This window comes from Meriones unguiculatus, chromosome 6, assembly GCF_030254825.1.
Source record: "Meriones unguiculatus strain TT.TT164.6M chromosome 6, Bangor_MerUng_6.1, whole genome shotgun sequence".
Lineage (NCBI taxonomy): Eukaryota > Metazoa > Chordata > Mammalia > Rodentia > Muridae > Meriones > Meriones unguiculatus.
In genome coordinates, this window is record NC_083354.1 from 46,706,397 (window position 1) to 46,723,503 (window position 17,107).

Here is a 17,107-nt window from a genome sequence, read left to right on the forward strand (position 1 = left end):
CGGTTTGGGTTAGTGAGCTCGCAGAGCTCGGCAGGAAAGTGGGGTGCGTTCTCAAGCAACTGGGGGTTCCAGGAAGTTCTTTGTCCCTGGTCCCCAGCTTGGAAGGAAATGGGTTTGGGTTGCTAACTGTATATTTTAGGAACCTCTCACCTTAAGCAACTCCTACCTCTCTGTCTACTCTTACTCCCACCTGCCATAATCCTTAACTCGGTTGGTCTTTCTTTCAGTGTTGCTGTAAAAGAAAACCAGTTCCCAGTACGATCAGGAATAAGAGTTAGGTCAAGGTTGTGGGGCTGCCGTGGGATCCGAGATTAGCACAAAGACCTCTATTGTTGAAGGACTCGCAGGTTTTGCTTAGACAGGACGGAATAAGACTGCACTGGGAACGCCTGGCATAAAACAGGTTTCAAACAAAGCCCACCGGTTAGTGTACAAGCACGAAAAAGAAGATGCTTATCCCATGCTGATGGGCAAAGCAGTGGTTTACCTGACAACAGCGCTCATCCGTTCCTGCCTTCTCCCAAAGAAAGGCAAACAGAGGAGCCAGGAGAAAACCCTGGAGTTTTCCATTCCCACCCTAGAATGATCGGATTTCGTACGTGTGTTAAAACACACTGAGTGGAAGAACTGAAAAATGAAAGCCTCTTTCTAGCCATCCATGTTCCTTTCAAAGAAACTAAATGTCAAGCTTTCCAGAAAGCTCCATATATGGCATCCATACAGCAGATCCTGGATTTAGCCAATAAACCAATAAAGGACCTGACAAGAGCAAGATGACCAGACACTGCCCCTCAGAGGTGAGCATGCTCCAAAGAGCATCTCCCGAAACCCCAGTGCCACGAGATGCAGAATCTAAAGCTGATTCACAAGAGATATGAGTACACACACACACATACACACAGACACACACACATGCACACACCACTGAAACAAAATGAGAATATTCTAGATGCCCCTCCAAGTCCAAAATTTATTTAAAACATTGAATGTAGCTGCAAAATCTGCTCAGAGGACAAATGGAACAATGAAGGCCTTGATTCCGGAACCGTCAGAAGTCCCAAGCCAAGTGCCAGATCTACTTCCACAGCTCCCTACACATGAAGAAGCCGTGCCTGGGAGATGCTCTACAGAGCCTTGACTGGCCACATGGCAGAACAGAGCTGTGTTCGTAAGGTGGCTAAAGATGAGACGGCCGCTGGAGGAGGCCTCCACTGGAAGCCAGAACCCGAAGCATGGCCACGCCGTCTCGGGCTGGTCATGGAATGAACAAACCAAGACCTGAGTTGACATGCCTCTTTGTGTTACTTCTCCGACATGTAAATCTGTGCTGTTGGGGCCGTGCAGTGTCTACCCTCGGAACTGTTTCCTAGCAGTGAGGCAAGTGAAAGCCTCGAATTAAAAGCATTATTATCAGGAAGTTCAAAGGAGATACTTTAATAAGGAACTCTGAAAACCTTGTATGTGTATATCTTGTTAGAATAAAATTCCTGCAGTCATGAGGGCTCTCTTTTTACTTGAGGGTGGAGGTGTTGTTCTAATATAACAGGAGTGACTATGTTAATAGAAAATTATTCATCTGGCTTAAATTAATTGTTTACGTTAAAAATATAGTTTGAATTGCTTCAGATAAAGGGTAAGCGGGGAATAGTTCTGTTTCATCTACTCAAGGTAGAACTTGGCAAGAAAACATCCTGTTTACAATGTGTTACAGAACAGATACATCCTACTCAGAACAAGAACATATTTTTTTTTAAACTATATGGGTTATGGTCCAAACAAGAATTATAGGATATAAGAATTATAAAATATCAGTTCTACAAAGCATGAATTTTATCTGTAGTGTCCTCAGTACCTCAGAGAGCCAGTGCAGGGAATCACTGTTTTCTGCTCAATAAATATTTTCTCACTAGTATATAATTAGCTATCTTTCCTCCGGAGCCTTCTCTGATCTTGATTAGACATAATACCCAGCAGTCTGGGAGTCGTGTTTCACCCACTCTGCCCATTCCCCAGCCAGTTTGTCTCCTCTTGTTAAACCTATCTCCAGCGTGTTTGTAGAATTTCCCCCTCAGAACAGCAGCCTTGGCAATCCAATACCCAAGTGAAGAGAAATGTGATGAAGCATTGGATTGTATCAACCAGAAGACAAAGCGTGGTTACCATGCTGCAGCTCCCTCGTGCAGATCCAGGGGTGAAATGTGTGCATCTCTTCCTGGCACTGACTGCCAGAACTTCTCTTTGGGGGCTTCACATTGGTCACAGTGGCTCATCACAGAAATCAGCAAGCGACACAAACCGGAGCGTTACTTCAGATTCAAGTTGCCGACACCCTGTTGGTTCTAACTAGCAGAAAGCTTCTTAGGAGTCCAAGATGGCCTCTGATTAAAATAACCTTTATGCATGAGCTTCCTAATGGAAAAAAAAAAAAAAAAAACTAGACTCCACTCTTCAATGAAGTCTCAGCCGGTGATGCTAGAGGTGGCAGGTGAAAGCTGAGACATTCCTGATATGGGAAGTGACCAGTGGGTTGGGCGACCACTTGCCTTAGTGTAGGTACTCTATAGCATAAGCTAAGCATGGAAGGTGTAAGGGTTGGCATCATTTTAAATGGACCACCAAATTTAGTACATAATACAGCAAAGAAAAAGTATAGGAGTCCAAGATCAATTCAACGAATAGGTCTCTTTTTTCTTTTGTTTTGTTTGGGGTTTGTTTGTTTGTTTGTTTTTGAGACTTGTTTTGTAGACCAGGCTGGCCTAGAACTCATAGAATTCCTGCCTCTCCCTCCCCAAGTGCTGGGATTACAGGCGTGTGCCACCATGCCTGGACAACAAATAGTGCTAACAGCTGAATTATGAGCTTGATGGGGGTGGGGAAGGATGTCAGGAGGCAGGAAATGAAATACAGAATGCATGGTCTGAGAAAGCCAACACCTAAACAAGGCAAAAATAATATCCTGTATGTGTGAGGTGCTGGCAACCCTCCAATTCATGTTTGCAGACTGAATAATTGTTTGACCCTCCAGATTCAACCTGACTTCTTCATGGAACTCTACGTTAGTTGGTCACTAATAGGGGACAGAAGCTATAAACAAATTTCAAATGCAACTGAAATTTCTAAAGACCCAGACACTGGCTCTATTTGCAAACCCCCACGCCAACCAATCTGTGTCACTCAGCATCTATTTTAGTCACAGTTAAGAGCCCCTGATCCGTGGTGTCCCTCCCAGCATCATTCCTCCCTCAAAGACAAGGCCAACTGATGAAAACACCTTTTTTCCCACCCTGTTGCCACTGTCTTTAGTTTCCCAGGACATTTCCATCATTGGCAGTCTCGGCACTTGCAGTATCACTTGGTATGCAGTAATTCGACTCCGTGCCTACTCCTGCCCTTGATGGGGGCAGCTGGGGCATTTGTAACGATGATCTAGCCTGTGTCCTGCCAAGCAAACCAACACCCAGCTCTGGGGACAGGCGAGATAAGCCAGGAAGGAGTTAAGAAACATGCCCTAGCCACGGAGGAGCACCATGATGAGGACACACTGGAAACACCATGATGAGGACATACCACAGAATTCATTAAAGAAGTCTGTGGGGTCCAAGAGGTTTCTCCAATGGGGTAATAGTTAAACAGAAGCCCAAGGGAGAAAAGGAACCAGCCAGCTGAATGGAGCTGAGCAGAAAGGAAAATGTCCTAGATAAAGGGAAGAGAAAAAGTATAGAGGCCAGAAAGCTGAAAATAGCATGGGCGTTTTAGGAAGAAGTAGGTGAGGAGTGCTTCCTAGATCGAGCTGAGTAGTTCTGGTCATTGAAAGGTTTTAGGCAGAGGACTGATGCTGCCAGTGGCTTTTTGTTTTAGGATGACCCTGGCTTCAGAGAAAGTCTGGACTGGGTAGGAAAGAGGCTGAAGGCAGAGCGAATAAGAGGCTACTGTAGTGACCAAGGCCTAGAAGGAGAGAAAGAGAGGACTGGGGGTGTGATTCAGGTAGTAGAGTGCTGGTGTAGCATGCAGGATTAGCTGGGTTTGATTCCCAGCCCTGCGAAAGTACTAGGTGACATGGCGCATGCCTGTTTTCCCAGCACATGGCAGGCAGAGGCGGGAATTCAAGACCATCCTTGACTATATATCCGGTTAAAGAAAGATTGTGCCAGACATTTCCTTTAGCAGCTTTTGTGTGTTTCCATGTGATGGGGCCTCTCTTCAGCCTTTGCTTACACTAGACCTTTTCGCAACAAGAAACAATTGATCACTTTCATTCTTCAGCTTCTAGAACAGAACTCTGACAAATTTCTAAAGTCATCTATAGTTCAAATGAGCATATAATTTTAGAAATGGAAACCTTCACAGAAAGGCTAGGGTGGTGGTGCATGCCTGAAATCTCAGCACCTGGAGGCAAGATGGTCTAGAGTTCAGACAGGAAGCATGCCTCACTGGAAGAGTGCTTGTTTAGCATGTGTGAGGCCCTGGGTTCAATGCTCAGTATTGAAAGATGGGATGGTAAAGAGAGAAGGGGGCCTCTTTCCAGCGGGGTTCAGTTTGCTTGTTATTTGGTTTGGTTGCTTGGGTTTTCTTTGTTGTTTGTCCTCTGAAGCCCCTTGCAGAGCTTCTTTTAGATAGACTCCTTCCTTCAGCCTTTTAAATAATCACATCTCAAGACTGGGTAGCTGCTGTCTTCATGCCATGCCCTGTCTCCCACATCTACAGCCTCCTATTGCCATGTCTAAATGAAGAATTATAGACCAGGTTTTGTCTTATTGTTTTGTTTTGTTTTTTTAAACTGGCTACCTCTTAGTCACATCTATCCCCAGAAAAGCTCGTCTCAATACCACTTAAAAATAAAGGTCATTTCCTCCCGTCATCTGTACCAGTCCTTTTTTGTGGTATCCATCTCCAGTCACAGCACAAGCCCACGAGATTAGCTCAGCCACATCATCCCCTTGACCACAGAGTTTAGTCTGTCACCAGCACCTTTCAACTCATCCGCAGGGCCGGCCAGCATCCTGGTTCCCTCATCTGTGTCCCCACACCCACAACTCCATCTCTGCCTGAGCTGTTTCCATAGCTTCCTTCCAAACCTACCATGTCTTCACCACCATGACATCAATAGTTAATTTTCTTAAATTAACAGACTAGAGAAAATGGCTTCCAAGCATCATAATTGCTGGTCCTTATTGTGTGCTTCAGAATAAGACTAAACCAAAACAAAAAAAAAAGGGGGGGGCGCTTCAATATGCACATCAAGTCTTTATTATTAAGTTAATTAATTAATTCACTTTACATCCCACACGTAGCTCCCTTCCTCCTCTTCTCCCAGCCCCCCTTCCTCCTTCTTCCCTCCTATTCCTCAGGGAGCTCCACCCCATCCTCTTCATCAAGCCTCATCAGGACTGAGTGCATCCTCTTCCACTGAGGCCTGTAGAGGCAGCCCCATTAGGGGGCAGTGATCAACAAGCAGGCAACAGAGTCCCTATCAGAGTCAGCCTCTTATTAGGAGACCCACTTGAACGCTGAGCTGCCCATCTGCTAAATCTGTGTAGGGGGCCTACTACATCAAGCCTTAGCCCCACACCAACTCATGTGTTCCACTCATATATAACCACTCATCATGTCCCAAACGTACTCTTTGCAACAATCTCCAACTCATGTTAAAAAAAAAAAAAATCCTACTCCTCTCACAGGCCATCTCAGATCTCATAAGTTTTCCAATTTTTTCCCTTTTGGCAAATTCAATGTACTCTGTTGATTGCAATTTTCTCTGTTCGAATGGCATCAATGACACCTTCATCTCAGTATGTGTCGACTATAACATCACTGTCTACCTGGTTATCCCATTCCATGTTGGGCTTCTCCCGAGCAGAGCTTACGGGCTCTCAGCACCTCCCATAGTCTGCCTGGTACAGGATGTGTCCTCCTGCTTCAAAGTGTGGGGATGCTTATTTCATGGGACCACTGTATCGTGGTATAGCCGAAATTAATGGGCAGTTAAAAAATAAATTTCTAAGTTCCTAAAATTAACCAGGAAAATAAATTTACATTTTCAGGGATCCACTATTATACCCCAGGCTAGTCAGGAGCTTAAAAATCCTTCTTTTTCAGCATTCCAAATGATAGGATTACAGGCTTCTGTCATCATTCCCAGCCCCATGAAAATAGATTTTTTTAGATATCTAATATATATGTATAGATAGATGATAGATACACAGATGCAAATCATTAGTATCTATCTCTTCTTTTTCCATCTGATCTCTTCTTTCCTTCTGTAGTTCTACCTGATTCTCTCCAACTTTATCCTCACTCCATCTACCATTCTAATAAACTGTTAGAATATAACTTTCCCAAAATTAGATTTTTCATGGCACTAAGAAGTATTCTGATCAAGGGAAAAACACTAGACTAAAAGTTGAAAGTTTATGAGTTCTAAGTCATTATTTTTGGTGGCTTGGAGGAGAATAGTTGTTTGTTTTTTGTTTTTGTCTTCATGTTTGAGATATGGTTTGATGTATCTCAGGCTGGCTTCAAGCTCCCAATGTGATTTAAAAATTTCCTTGATCTTCTGACCCTCCTGGTCCCATCCTGACGTATGGGATTATGCATCTCTACCCACACCAATATGCAGTATTGGGACTCAAACCCAGGCCTTACCTCATGCTAGGCAAGCACTCTACTAACTAGGCTATACCTTCAGTCCGTAGGTCAGTCATTTTAGTATTAATGTTTATCAACACCTATGTCCCAGGTACTGATCTATGATCCCTAAATAAAAAGTTCTGTGTGCCGAGATAGTCAATTAGAAGAAATGAGAGGCAAATGGTAAATAATAAATGTAATGAAAGATACAGATTACAAGTGCTTGTTGGTGGAAGGGAATGGAGGATGGTGTATGAACTGAACTTTGAAATGAGAAGACTCCATTGAAAAGAGGAGACTTAAGCAGTGACAGCAAAGGAGTGCCCCATCTGGAGATCTGTAGAAAAGTATTCCAGCAATGCCTAAAGCTAAAGAAATAGCACCAAGCCAGGATGCTATGTAAGGGATGTTTAAAGAAAAGCTGGAAGGATGGTGTGCCTGGAAGAGAGTCACCATCAGGACCTCAGCTTCTACTATGATGGACATGAGCATCCATAGCAGACTTCACCTGAAAGAGAATGACAAGATTTGATTTCTAAACATTTGGCTGTTGTGAAGCAAGATTAGAAGCTGGGGGTAGGTCAAGAGTCCATTACAGTGGTCCTGGTAAATGGGGGTAGCTCAAAGCAGGGTGATGGCAGAGATGGGGAAAGCCATTGGTTTCTAGATTTTCCCCCCAATAAAACAAACAGGCTTTCCTGACAGATCAGGTGTAGATTATTTGGAAAATAATGGAATCACAGAAGACTTTCTTTTTTTTTTTTCCTGAACCAATGGAAAGGAGTTTTCATTATCCAAGGAGAGGGTAGCTATGAGAAAAACAGGTCTGTGTGAAGGAGGCTTGGGGCTTCACTTTTGAACTTAAGGTTGAAATACCTATTGGATGGCCAGAGGAATCCATATCCCCTGTTATCCAAGAGCCCATGTGCCCAGACCCCAGCATATGCTTGAAATGGCAGAGAATACTTACCCTGTACACACAATGTTTTTCCCTGTACACTAAAGTTTATTTTATAAATTAGGCATAGTTAGAGGTGAACAAAAACAATTGATAAGAAAATATAAGACTGAAGATGTAGCTCAATTGGTAGAACACTTACCTGCCTGGCACACTTGAGGCCCTAGGTTCACTGCCTAGGACCTCAGAAAAGCTGGTGTGATAATGCCCTCCTAAAATCTCAGTACTTGGAAGACAGAGGCAGGAAGATGAGAAGTTTAAGATCTTCCTTGGCTGCTACAAAGCAAGTTCTCACCCACCTGGGCTACATGAGACCTGGTCTCAAAAACAAAACAAATATAGAACAATTGTTTAAATGTACTGCAATAAAGGATATATAAACGAGCTCTCTCTCTCTCTTTCTCTCTCTCCATTGTATTTTCACCCTTCATTCAAGGAAAATACATTACAGCTTCTCTCCATGAATCCAATTTCCAGCATTACTAATCTTATTTATTGAGTAAAATAAGGGTTACTTGAACGCAGTCACGGAGATACGTGACAAGGGGCTATGGCGTGATTAATGATAGGCAAGGCTATACAGCATAGACTTGAGGGACAAAGGGTGGCTTTTACACCCGTATCCCAGGTGGGTTGGGATGGGAGAGCGTGAGATACTCCCATGCTTCTCAGAGAGGTGCAGCACTTAAAATGTTTATTTTCCAGAATTTCCCACTTCATGTTCATACAGTGGTTGACGACCACAAGTAACTGACAGAAGGTGAATCCATAGCTAAGGGAGGTGACCATGTGCCCTGTACACACTGATTTATGAGTCAAGCTTAAGCAAAAAGTCACATCTGGAGTGGGGGTGACCTTGGAAGTCACAAGCATAAATGGATTTGGAATCACTGAGACTAATAAGATCCTGTATTTCTAGGAAAATAAAAATGATCTATTGAGCCTTAACCAAATGTTCCCTGCTTCTTCCTTTCCTCCCTCTGAGACAAGCTTAGGCTAAATCAGTTACTTCCATCTATGCTCTTGAAGCAATAGTGTTCTACAGATTGGAACCCGAGATGTTTGCTTCCCATTCGCTAAGCCAATAAGTCACCCTGTGCCTGCACAATAGAGAGATGTATGGCTGGGTATGGTGATGCACACCTTTAGTCCCAGCACTCGGAGGCAGAGGCGGGCAGTTCTCTGTTTTTGAAGCCAGCCTAGTCCACAAAGTTCCAGGATAGCCAGAGCTACAGAGAAGCCCTGTCTCAAAAAAAGAAAAAAAAAAAAAGAAAAAAAAAGAGAGAGAGAGATAAAAAAAATGACAACAACAAAAGTGCATCTAGAGATGGAGCAAGCTGGCATGGTGATAGGTCAGCCACAGTGAGCAATGTGTGGAGGGAGAGAAACTGTCTAAAAATTAGTTTCTCATTTGAAATATGGCCTCATGCATCTCCTCACGGCTGCTCATCACCTTCTATCAAGGGGTCTTTCTCAATAATTATGGATTCATATGACTACATGCTTAGGCTCCAAAAAATGTTCCCCAAAGTCAATCTATGCTCATATTCTCCATAAAACATGGTCTTGAAAAATCAGTTTTAAAAATGGAATGATCCCACTTCTTTTAGTCTATTGCTTGAATTATTCAAAATTTCCCCTGAACTCTTGAGCAGATTCAATTGTTGATTTAACCATATAAACAGGCACAAAACTCACTGAGGAAGCTGAGGCATTAGGACTGCAGGTTTGAGTGGTGGGGAGGGAGGAGAGAAGGAAGAAGGAAAGGAGGGAAGCAGGTAAGAAGTCATCGTTATGAGAAGATCTTGGAGATACTAGGTCAGTTTCCTTCCTTTTGCAGTGGATGTCAAAGGTCATGCTGAGACTAGTGCTTAGGTCACCTCTCAACTTCTAGTATTGTGTTCTATCCACCACACTCTACTGAATCCAAGGCTGCTTCAGAGATCCCTCTAGAACTTACGATTAAGGCAGAAAAGCTGAGCATGTTGGCACACACCTGTAATTCCAGCACTTGGGGGGTTGAGGCAGGAGGATCAAGAGTTCAAGCTAGCTCATCTCTGGCTACATAGAAAGTTCAAGGCCTCTCTGGGCTATGTGAGACCCTGTCTCACAAAACAGAAAAGCAAAAGGACAAAGAAGGCAAAAGTTTTATGAACTACTATATCGCTGTACATGAAATAAAGCATCTTTTTAGTTTTTAAATTAAAGCCCAAAAGTTAACAATATGTGATATGTGATTTTCATCTTCTTTAGGGTTTTTGTTGTTGTTGTTGTGATCCCCACATGTTCTTAACATATTCATTTCATGTCCCTGTATTTCTTGTTTTCGCAGTCCTGAGGGTCATCCTTGCCATTACGTTTTTCCTGGTATCTGGTGTCCTCATGATACTGCTCTTTGCCCTCATCCGCCATGGGCCCTGCTGGCAGAGAGACGTGTACCGAAACATCTGAACAGACAGTGACAGACCTCCAGTGACAACACGGCTCAGTGAGGCAGCACCCGAAGGATGGTCTTCCGCCCTGTGGCCGTTGTCCTGCCCATACCCTCCCTTCAGAGTTGGTGTGAGCGTGCTGCCCCCAGGGAGGGTGCAGAGCTGGCAGGGTTACTTCTCACCACTCAGCTGTGCTGTGGGCTGCTCGTGCAGCTAGGACGGGGCTCTTGTGCAAGGGACGATGGCTCTGTTCTCTCACACCCAGACGTCCTGAGAGAAATAAGAAGCCAAATTCCAACCCACCTTGTGCCTACAGAGAGGAAAGGGAGCGAACGTGGGGTGGGACTAAGACATAGGTTAGACCACACTAGGTAATCTGGAATGTTAGACTAGAAGTACAGTACAGAAACATGACTTTAGTTATTCAGTAAGCTTAATTCTCTCTGTCTCTGCCTCTCTCTGTCTGTCTGTCTCTGACAAACAATTCAATCCCAGTGCTTCATAACTGACACACTTCTGTGTGTACATCTAACACACAGACACACACACACACACACACACACACACACACACACATCCATAGTAAAAATGTCTTTAGGTGAGGTGTTTGATTCACAGAAACTGTAATATCATTCTCTTTAAGCATAGCTCAGGCCATTTTCTCCCAGCTGCCATGCAGAAAAAAATAACTGAAAAACCATAAGTTCCTTTTTAACCCCCTCCTATCAACTTATTTTTGTACAGTTGGCTTTACCTTCATTTTTAAAATTATGATCTCTGAACACTTATAATGGCTGTTCATGGCTACTATGAAATGGTTGTTGTTATTATTATTAACTTACTTCATTTTTGCTGTAGTTCTGGAATGCAAACTCCTGGGCCTCGTGGCTACTAGGAGAGTACTCGACCAATGAACTATGCCCTTAGTCCTCTCTGACTTTGTAAGTGTCAACCTGGAAAGGAAAGTAAACTGTAGGGATGGAAACCCACTGGCTTTGGGGCTTAAATCTTAATTTCCTATGCTAAAGTAGAAAACTCTAGATAAGATGAACATAAAGCTTATATCTGGATTTCATTTTTTTTTTTTTTTTTGTGAACAATTCCATCCCACTTTCCTCACATACAAGTCATAGCCCAATCAGTTACCTCCACGGCTGGTACCACCCAGGAAGTCACTAGGGAGAAAGACTAAAGATCACCTTGTGCCATTATAACTATAATGCTGTGGGCACACAAGCATTCGGTTGGTGATCAATTCGATCTCATTCCTCAGTAGGTTGCCCTACTTCCTTGGTTGTTGCCTAAAAGTCTCAAAGTATACCCAGTGGGAGGGGTCAGAGAAAGGTCTCTGTTCTCTGTCCTCTGACCATGCTCACTGTCCATGGTCAGACTATGGCTCCAAAGACCATGCTCAGAATTCACCTTGCAGGACTGTGTAGATGCTGGGACCTCCAATACCCAGCATGGAAGTCTGCTCTCCAGTAAGAACCTTACCCAATCCCTGAGCCCCACAGGTCCCCTGTGAAACACCAGCCACTCAATCTCTATAGCCTACAAAGTCATAGAAAACAAAACCCGAAAAGTGCTCGCTCTCTCTCTCTCTCTCTCTCTCTCTCTCTCTCTCTCTCTCTCTCTCGTGCTTATGTGAGTGTGCATGTGGTGTGTGCACACATGTATGTGTTGTTTTCTCACTCATGCTCAGAGAACAAAGGAGGATGTCATATGTCTATTTTTCCTCTCCTTATTACCTTAAGATGAGATATCTCACGGATCCTGGAGCTATTCTAGCATCCAGCAAGCCCCAGTGATCCTTCTGGCTTATCCCCAACAGCACTGGGGTTACAGGAACACATGGGACACACTCAGCTTTTTACCTAGGTGCTAGGGACTTGAACTCGGGGCCTCACTCTTGTACACTAACTCATTTGCCCAATTCCCAGTACCTATCATCTCTTGATTGCTGTACAGAAAGCTCTCAGGCTCAGCATCTCTGTTTATTTTCTTCTGCTGGTAAATACTATAGCCAGTTTCCATACACTAGGGCAGAAGGAAGAATGCCAAGTGACAAATGATCTAAAGGAATAAAGCAAAGAGCACAGATGAGCTGCAGGGTGTCTCAAAAAAGAAACTAATGATGCAATGTTCAACAACAGGGGATGTTGACCCCCAATACTGATAATTGCTTGGCAGGTAGGACAGATGGGACCATTCCAGTTGCCATGGTAATACTGTTGAAATATCACTGGAGCTGGGGTCACCTCTGTTCTGATGAGTTTCTTGTCATTTGAGAGGCCTTTGTGTAGCAGTCACATGAAGCAGCCATTATCGGGCTGATAATAATCACATAAAAATACTAGTGACAGGTGTACAAAAAGTACCAAGAGAGATATTGGCAGGTTACCGTCAGCTTTAATGGCATAACACAGAGAATTAAGGGAATATGATTGTGAAAAACAAACAAAACAAAACAAAACAAAACACTACTGCTTAAGAAATGGCATACATTAGGCTCCAACTGGCATTAACTCAGAAGCTTTTTATACCAAAGCTGGCATTTCTTCCCTGAATTTACTTGTGTTTCCTATTTTCTCAACTCTTTTTCTATCTTGTTCTAATATTGTTATCACTGATTCCTCATAGTCAGGGAGGGTTCTGACTAAATAAAAGCCAAATTATAACTGTTTTCTCTTTTAAAACCCTCTACAAAAACCTACCCGAGCAGCAATTCACATTAAATATTGGCGCCTTAGGTCATAGCTGAGAGATACATACAGTTGTCACATGTGTGGTCTAAGCGTTCCACGGCCACATTTGTAAAAGTAAACGTTTTTTAAATGAAATTAATTCTAATATAAGATTTATTTAACACGATGCATATAAAATACTATTTCAACAAAAAGCGTTCATGGAATATTTTAAAAGTGCTTTTCATACTAAGTACTTAAAATCTGATGTGATGTCTGTTTTACTCTAGACATGGAGTAGCTGCCTTTAAGGGCTCGGTAGTCACAAGTGGCTCGTGGCTCCTATACTGACTAGTTCTGACCTCTGCCATTAGATGACAGGCTTTTTAAAGCAGAGAAAACACATTCTTTAGTTATAAAGTACACTTTTTGATACTGTGAAGAAATAGACATCATCTTTAGGGCTGGAACATGGCTTGCTGACGAAGTACTTGCTTAGCACAGACGAACCCTGAGTCCCATCCCCAGTACCCCAATGAAGTACAATAAAACAAACCCAACAGATGACCTTTATCCTGTGTCTTCATTGGTTTTTCTCTTTGGCCAAACTGATGAAAGACTGTCTGAAATGTCTTATTTGTAATCCTGTATTAAAGGTAAGATCCAAGACCTCTTCCAACTTATCCCATACTGAATGGACTAATTCCCCTTCTTGTATTAATAAGGAAACCAGAAACAGAGGCAGAGAGGATGCTTTTTAAAAGGTAAAGTGATTCTGAGAACAAAGAGCAATGACTTCTCAAGAAAATCTATCCTTCACAATTCACTTTATAACTAGATGAACAGACGTGTGTTTGCCATTTCTGGGCCCAAACACGTGAAAAAAATATAAATTTAGGATGTAATAAAATGTTTAAAACAATAATTTCCCAGAAAAATCTAAAGCAGGTAGGTAACTTTGGTATCCCACATAAAATCAAAAGTCAAGTGTCACCATGTGACCCTTTGTTGTTACATCTTCCGAACGGTTTGTTAATAGCTTTCATGGCTTATGAAAGATGTGCAAAGTAAATCCGTAAATTGAAGGGAAAAATAGAATCTGTACACATCCTGCCCTCTTTGAGTTTAAAATATATTTATTGCCAAGCACTTCTGTAACTGTTCTTGGTGAAGTGATGGGTGGTGAATTGATGCCTTCCTCTTTTAAAAATGAGCAGTGTGTGTGTATGTGTGTGTGTGTGTGTGTACTCGTGCAGGCGCACACCGGCACAGCACCCGTGTAGAGTCTAACGACAACTTTCTGCCTTTGTTTCTCCCCTTGCACCATGTTGAGGTGGGGTCTTTCTTGTTTCTACTGTGCTCCTATAGTCCTGGGCACTTCTCCTGTCTCTGTCTCCCATCTCACCTTGGGAGTTCTGGAATTGCAGACGCTGACACCCATGGGGATCCTTTTAAGACATGGGTCCGTTCACCAGGGTTGTGCTTTTACACCCCTGAGCCAGCTCGTTGGCTCCTGAGAGGCCATTCGTTTCAACACTTTGGACCTCTGTATTGGTAAGGCATTAATTTTTTTTTTTCCTGCAGCTATGAGTTGAACGCAGTTTATCCCACTTTAGCTTGTATCAAAACTTGGTTCCCCATGGTACCGTATTGAGAGATGCTGGAGCCTATTAGAGATGACTAGGTCATCAAAAGGGGTGCTGGTTGATGTCAGCTTGTCAGAATCTACAATCATCTTGGCCGTGGGCCTCTGGGTGTGTCCATAGCAGAGTATCTTGGTTACGTTAATTGACGTAGAGACCCATCTTACCTGAGGTTGGGACCATTCCTTGGGCAGGGGATCCCAGCCTGTGTAAAATGGAGGAAATGAGCTGAGCCCTAGCATGTGTTCATTTGTCTCTCCCTGCTTCCTGACCTTGGATGTGACGTGACCAGCTACTTCACGCTCTTTCCACCCTGACTACCTGCCATGGTGATCTTTACCCGTGATCTGGGAGCCACAACAAACCCTTTGTCCCTCCTGTGGCCTCTTCTCAGAGTACTGCATGATAGCAACAGGAAAAAAAAATTAAGACAGAAGGAATCAGTGTTTTTCCCTGGGAAAAATTTGCAGGACTGGATTGGACCACAATGATGGGTTATTATAAAGAAAGTCTTTAGCCAGGAGGTGGTGGCTCGCCCCTTTAATCCCAGCACTTGGGAGGCAGAGGCAGCAAATTCAAGGCCACCCTAGTCTACAAAGTAAGTCCAGGACAGCCAAGGCTACACAAAGAAACCTTGTCTTGAAAAAAAACAAAAACAAAAACCTGAAACAAAACCAGAGTAACTAGGACAACCAAGACTACATAGAGAGACTGTGTCTCAAAAACCAAAAGAAGAGAAGAAAGTCTGTATGTCTTTGTCTCCTCTGCCCCTCCCCCCTCCTCTCTCCATGCTCTTCTATATCTACCTGCTACCCCACCAGGGGTCCTCACTGGAGCAGAAGCTGGCACCATGCTCCTGAACTTTCAGAACCCTGAGCTAAATAAACTCTTTATACATTGTTCTGCCTCAGGTGTTTTGTTATAGCAACACAAGAACAAATCTGGAGAACAGAGGAGAAAAAGGCAGTTGAGCCAAATGCATAGACTGACATCCCACCTTGAACTCTTACTAGCTGTATGACCCTAGGATAATCACTGCAATTTTTCTATCCAAGACTCCTTGTCTATAAATTGTAGACAGTAGTAGTTCCTATTCAGAGTATTATGAGGAATAAATGAGCTAGTACTTACAAATGCCAGGAATAGGTCTGGGCCCTAGTAAGCAACTTATTATTGTTGTTGTTATAATGATATTTTATTAAATATTCAGTAGAGGAGGTCAGGAATTTATCACTGTCTGCCAAAAACATTATCATTCTGAATTCTGTTGTTAAACACAAGACGTGATTTTTTTTTATTAGTTCTCCATATACTCTCAAGAGCGGACTTCAATCTTATACCATATCTTAAAGTGACAACTATTACTAAAATGATGGCGTTTCTCTTGGAGAAGCAGTGGGGACACCAGAGATCTCATTAAAACTGTTGTTTTGATTGAGGATCTGTTTCTGAGACAGCATAACAATGCCTTAAAGAAAGAGTAAGTGGATTTCAGCAGGAAGTCAACTGCTATCAGGAACTTCAAGTAAAATTCATTAAAGTCTAAAGACAGAGTCTACAGAGGAATTGCATCAAGCCAGAGCCACTTTAATGAAGTTAAGCCCCAAACAATGGAAACATATTTAAATGGAATTAAACCTGTTTCTTTACTAAAATAGCTTTAAGAAGAACTGTATATTTCTATTGTTTAAAAAATTATATATTTATATTTCCAAATAAAATTCTATATAGAAAACCAAACCAAAAAAGGATTAAGAAAATCAAGTGATTGTTTTGAGCCAATAAGGAAAAATGCTAAGTTGGAATGGTGGAAGGTAACACAAAGAAAGATGGAAAGAGGAAGAGATCAGAAGTTTTTATAAGGTTAAGCGATATTTGGGCATAAAAGAGTTAAAAGAGTGGCTAAGTGAAGAAGGGTTTGCTCAGTACTTTTTTTTTTAGACAGGGTCTTACTTGTAGTCCTAGCTAGCCTAGAACTCACTATATAGAGCAGGCTGTCCTTGAACTCACAGACATTGGCTTGCCTCCGCCTTTCTGAATGCTTTAAGGGTGAGCAATACCACACCTGGCTTCATTTTGGACTTTGCCTTCTACAGTGGATCACATTCCTAATTAGAAAGCACAATCCAGTGTAGTCATTAGTACTGAAGTCAAAAAGAACAATATTTTGAGCAAATCATGTACAAGACCTACAGTCTACATGAAAACTGCCAGAACTGAGGATTGTTAGGGACTGAGACCCAGAGACTGACATCCACAGAGAGGCCAAAAGATCATGAGGACATGTGACAGCCACAGCCCTAACCTGATGCCACTGTGCTTTTGCCTGCTCTGTCCTAGTCAATTAGTGACGCTTCCCTGAGTGCTTGCTCAGGCCTGTGTAATAATTGACCCATAACTCCCCTGTGGTGGCTAAAGAAACTTAATATGGTACCAGTCATCCCCTATCCACTGACCTTAGCTCTGGAATGGCAGAGAAACCTTTGTGGCCCTAGGTGAGACAGGGAACAGGACAAATGGTGTTCCTGCTGTGAGACATTTAATTATTTGCTTTCCACTTCTGTAAAGCTACTTATTGCTGTGAGCTTGGGATGAAATGGTCTTCTTATTACTAAACAGAAAAAGAAACTGAGGGAAGCAGAACAACTGTTTTACCCAGCCATGGATTACATAGATAATTGTATTGTCCACCTTTTTATGTCCACCTCGAAAATTCTTCCTTTAACTTTCGTCAGCACCAGCTGTTTGGCTTTAAGGATGCTG

At 42.7% G+C, this 17,107-nt stretch overlaps 1 protein-coding gene across 2 annotated transcripts in view; it reads left to right on the forward strand.

Annotated features, from left to right (window-relative positions):
- The window catches only part of Acp3 (acid phosphatase 3), a 45,443-nt gene extending 32,946 nt beyond the window's left edge, over positions 1-12,497 (forward strand). Inside the window, exon 11 of one of the 2 annotated variants that reach the window (XM_021647797.2) lies at positions 9,918-12,497. In XM_021647797.2, the coding sequence (XP_021503472.1) occupies positions 9,918-10,036 (119 nt within the window). In that variant the 3' untranslated portion in view covers positions 10,037-12,497. Of the gene's footprint in view, positions 1-227; positions 1,497-9,917 lie in introns of those variants that run through there. The other variant, XM_021647798.2, reaches the window with a different exon arrangement.
- Positions 12,498-17,107: the final 4,610 nt, after the last annotated feature.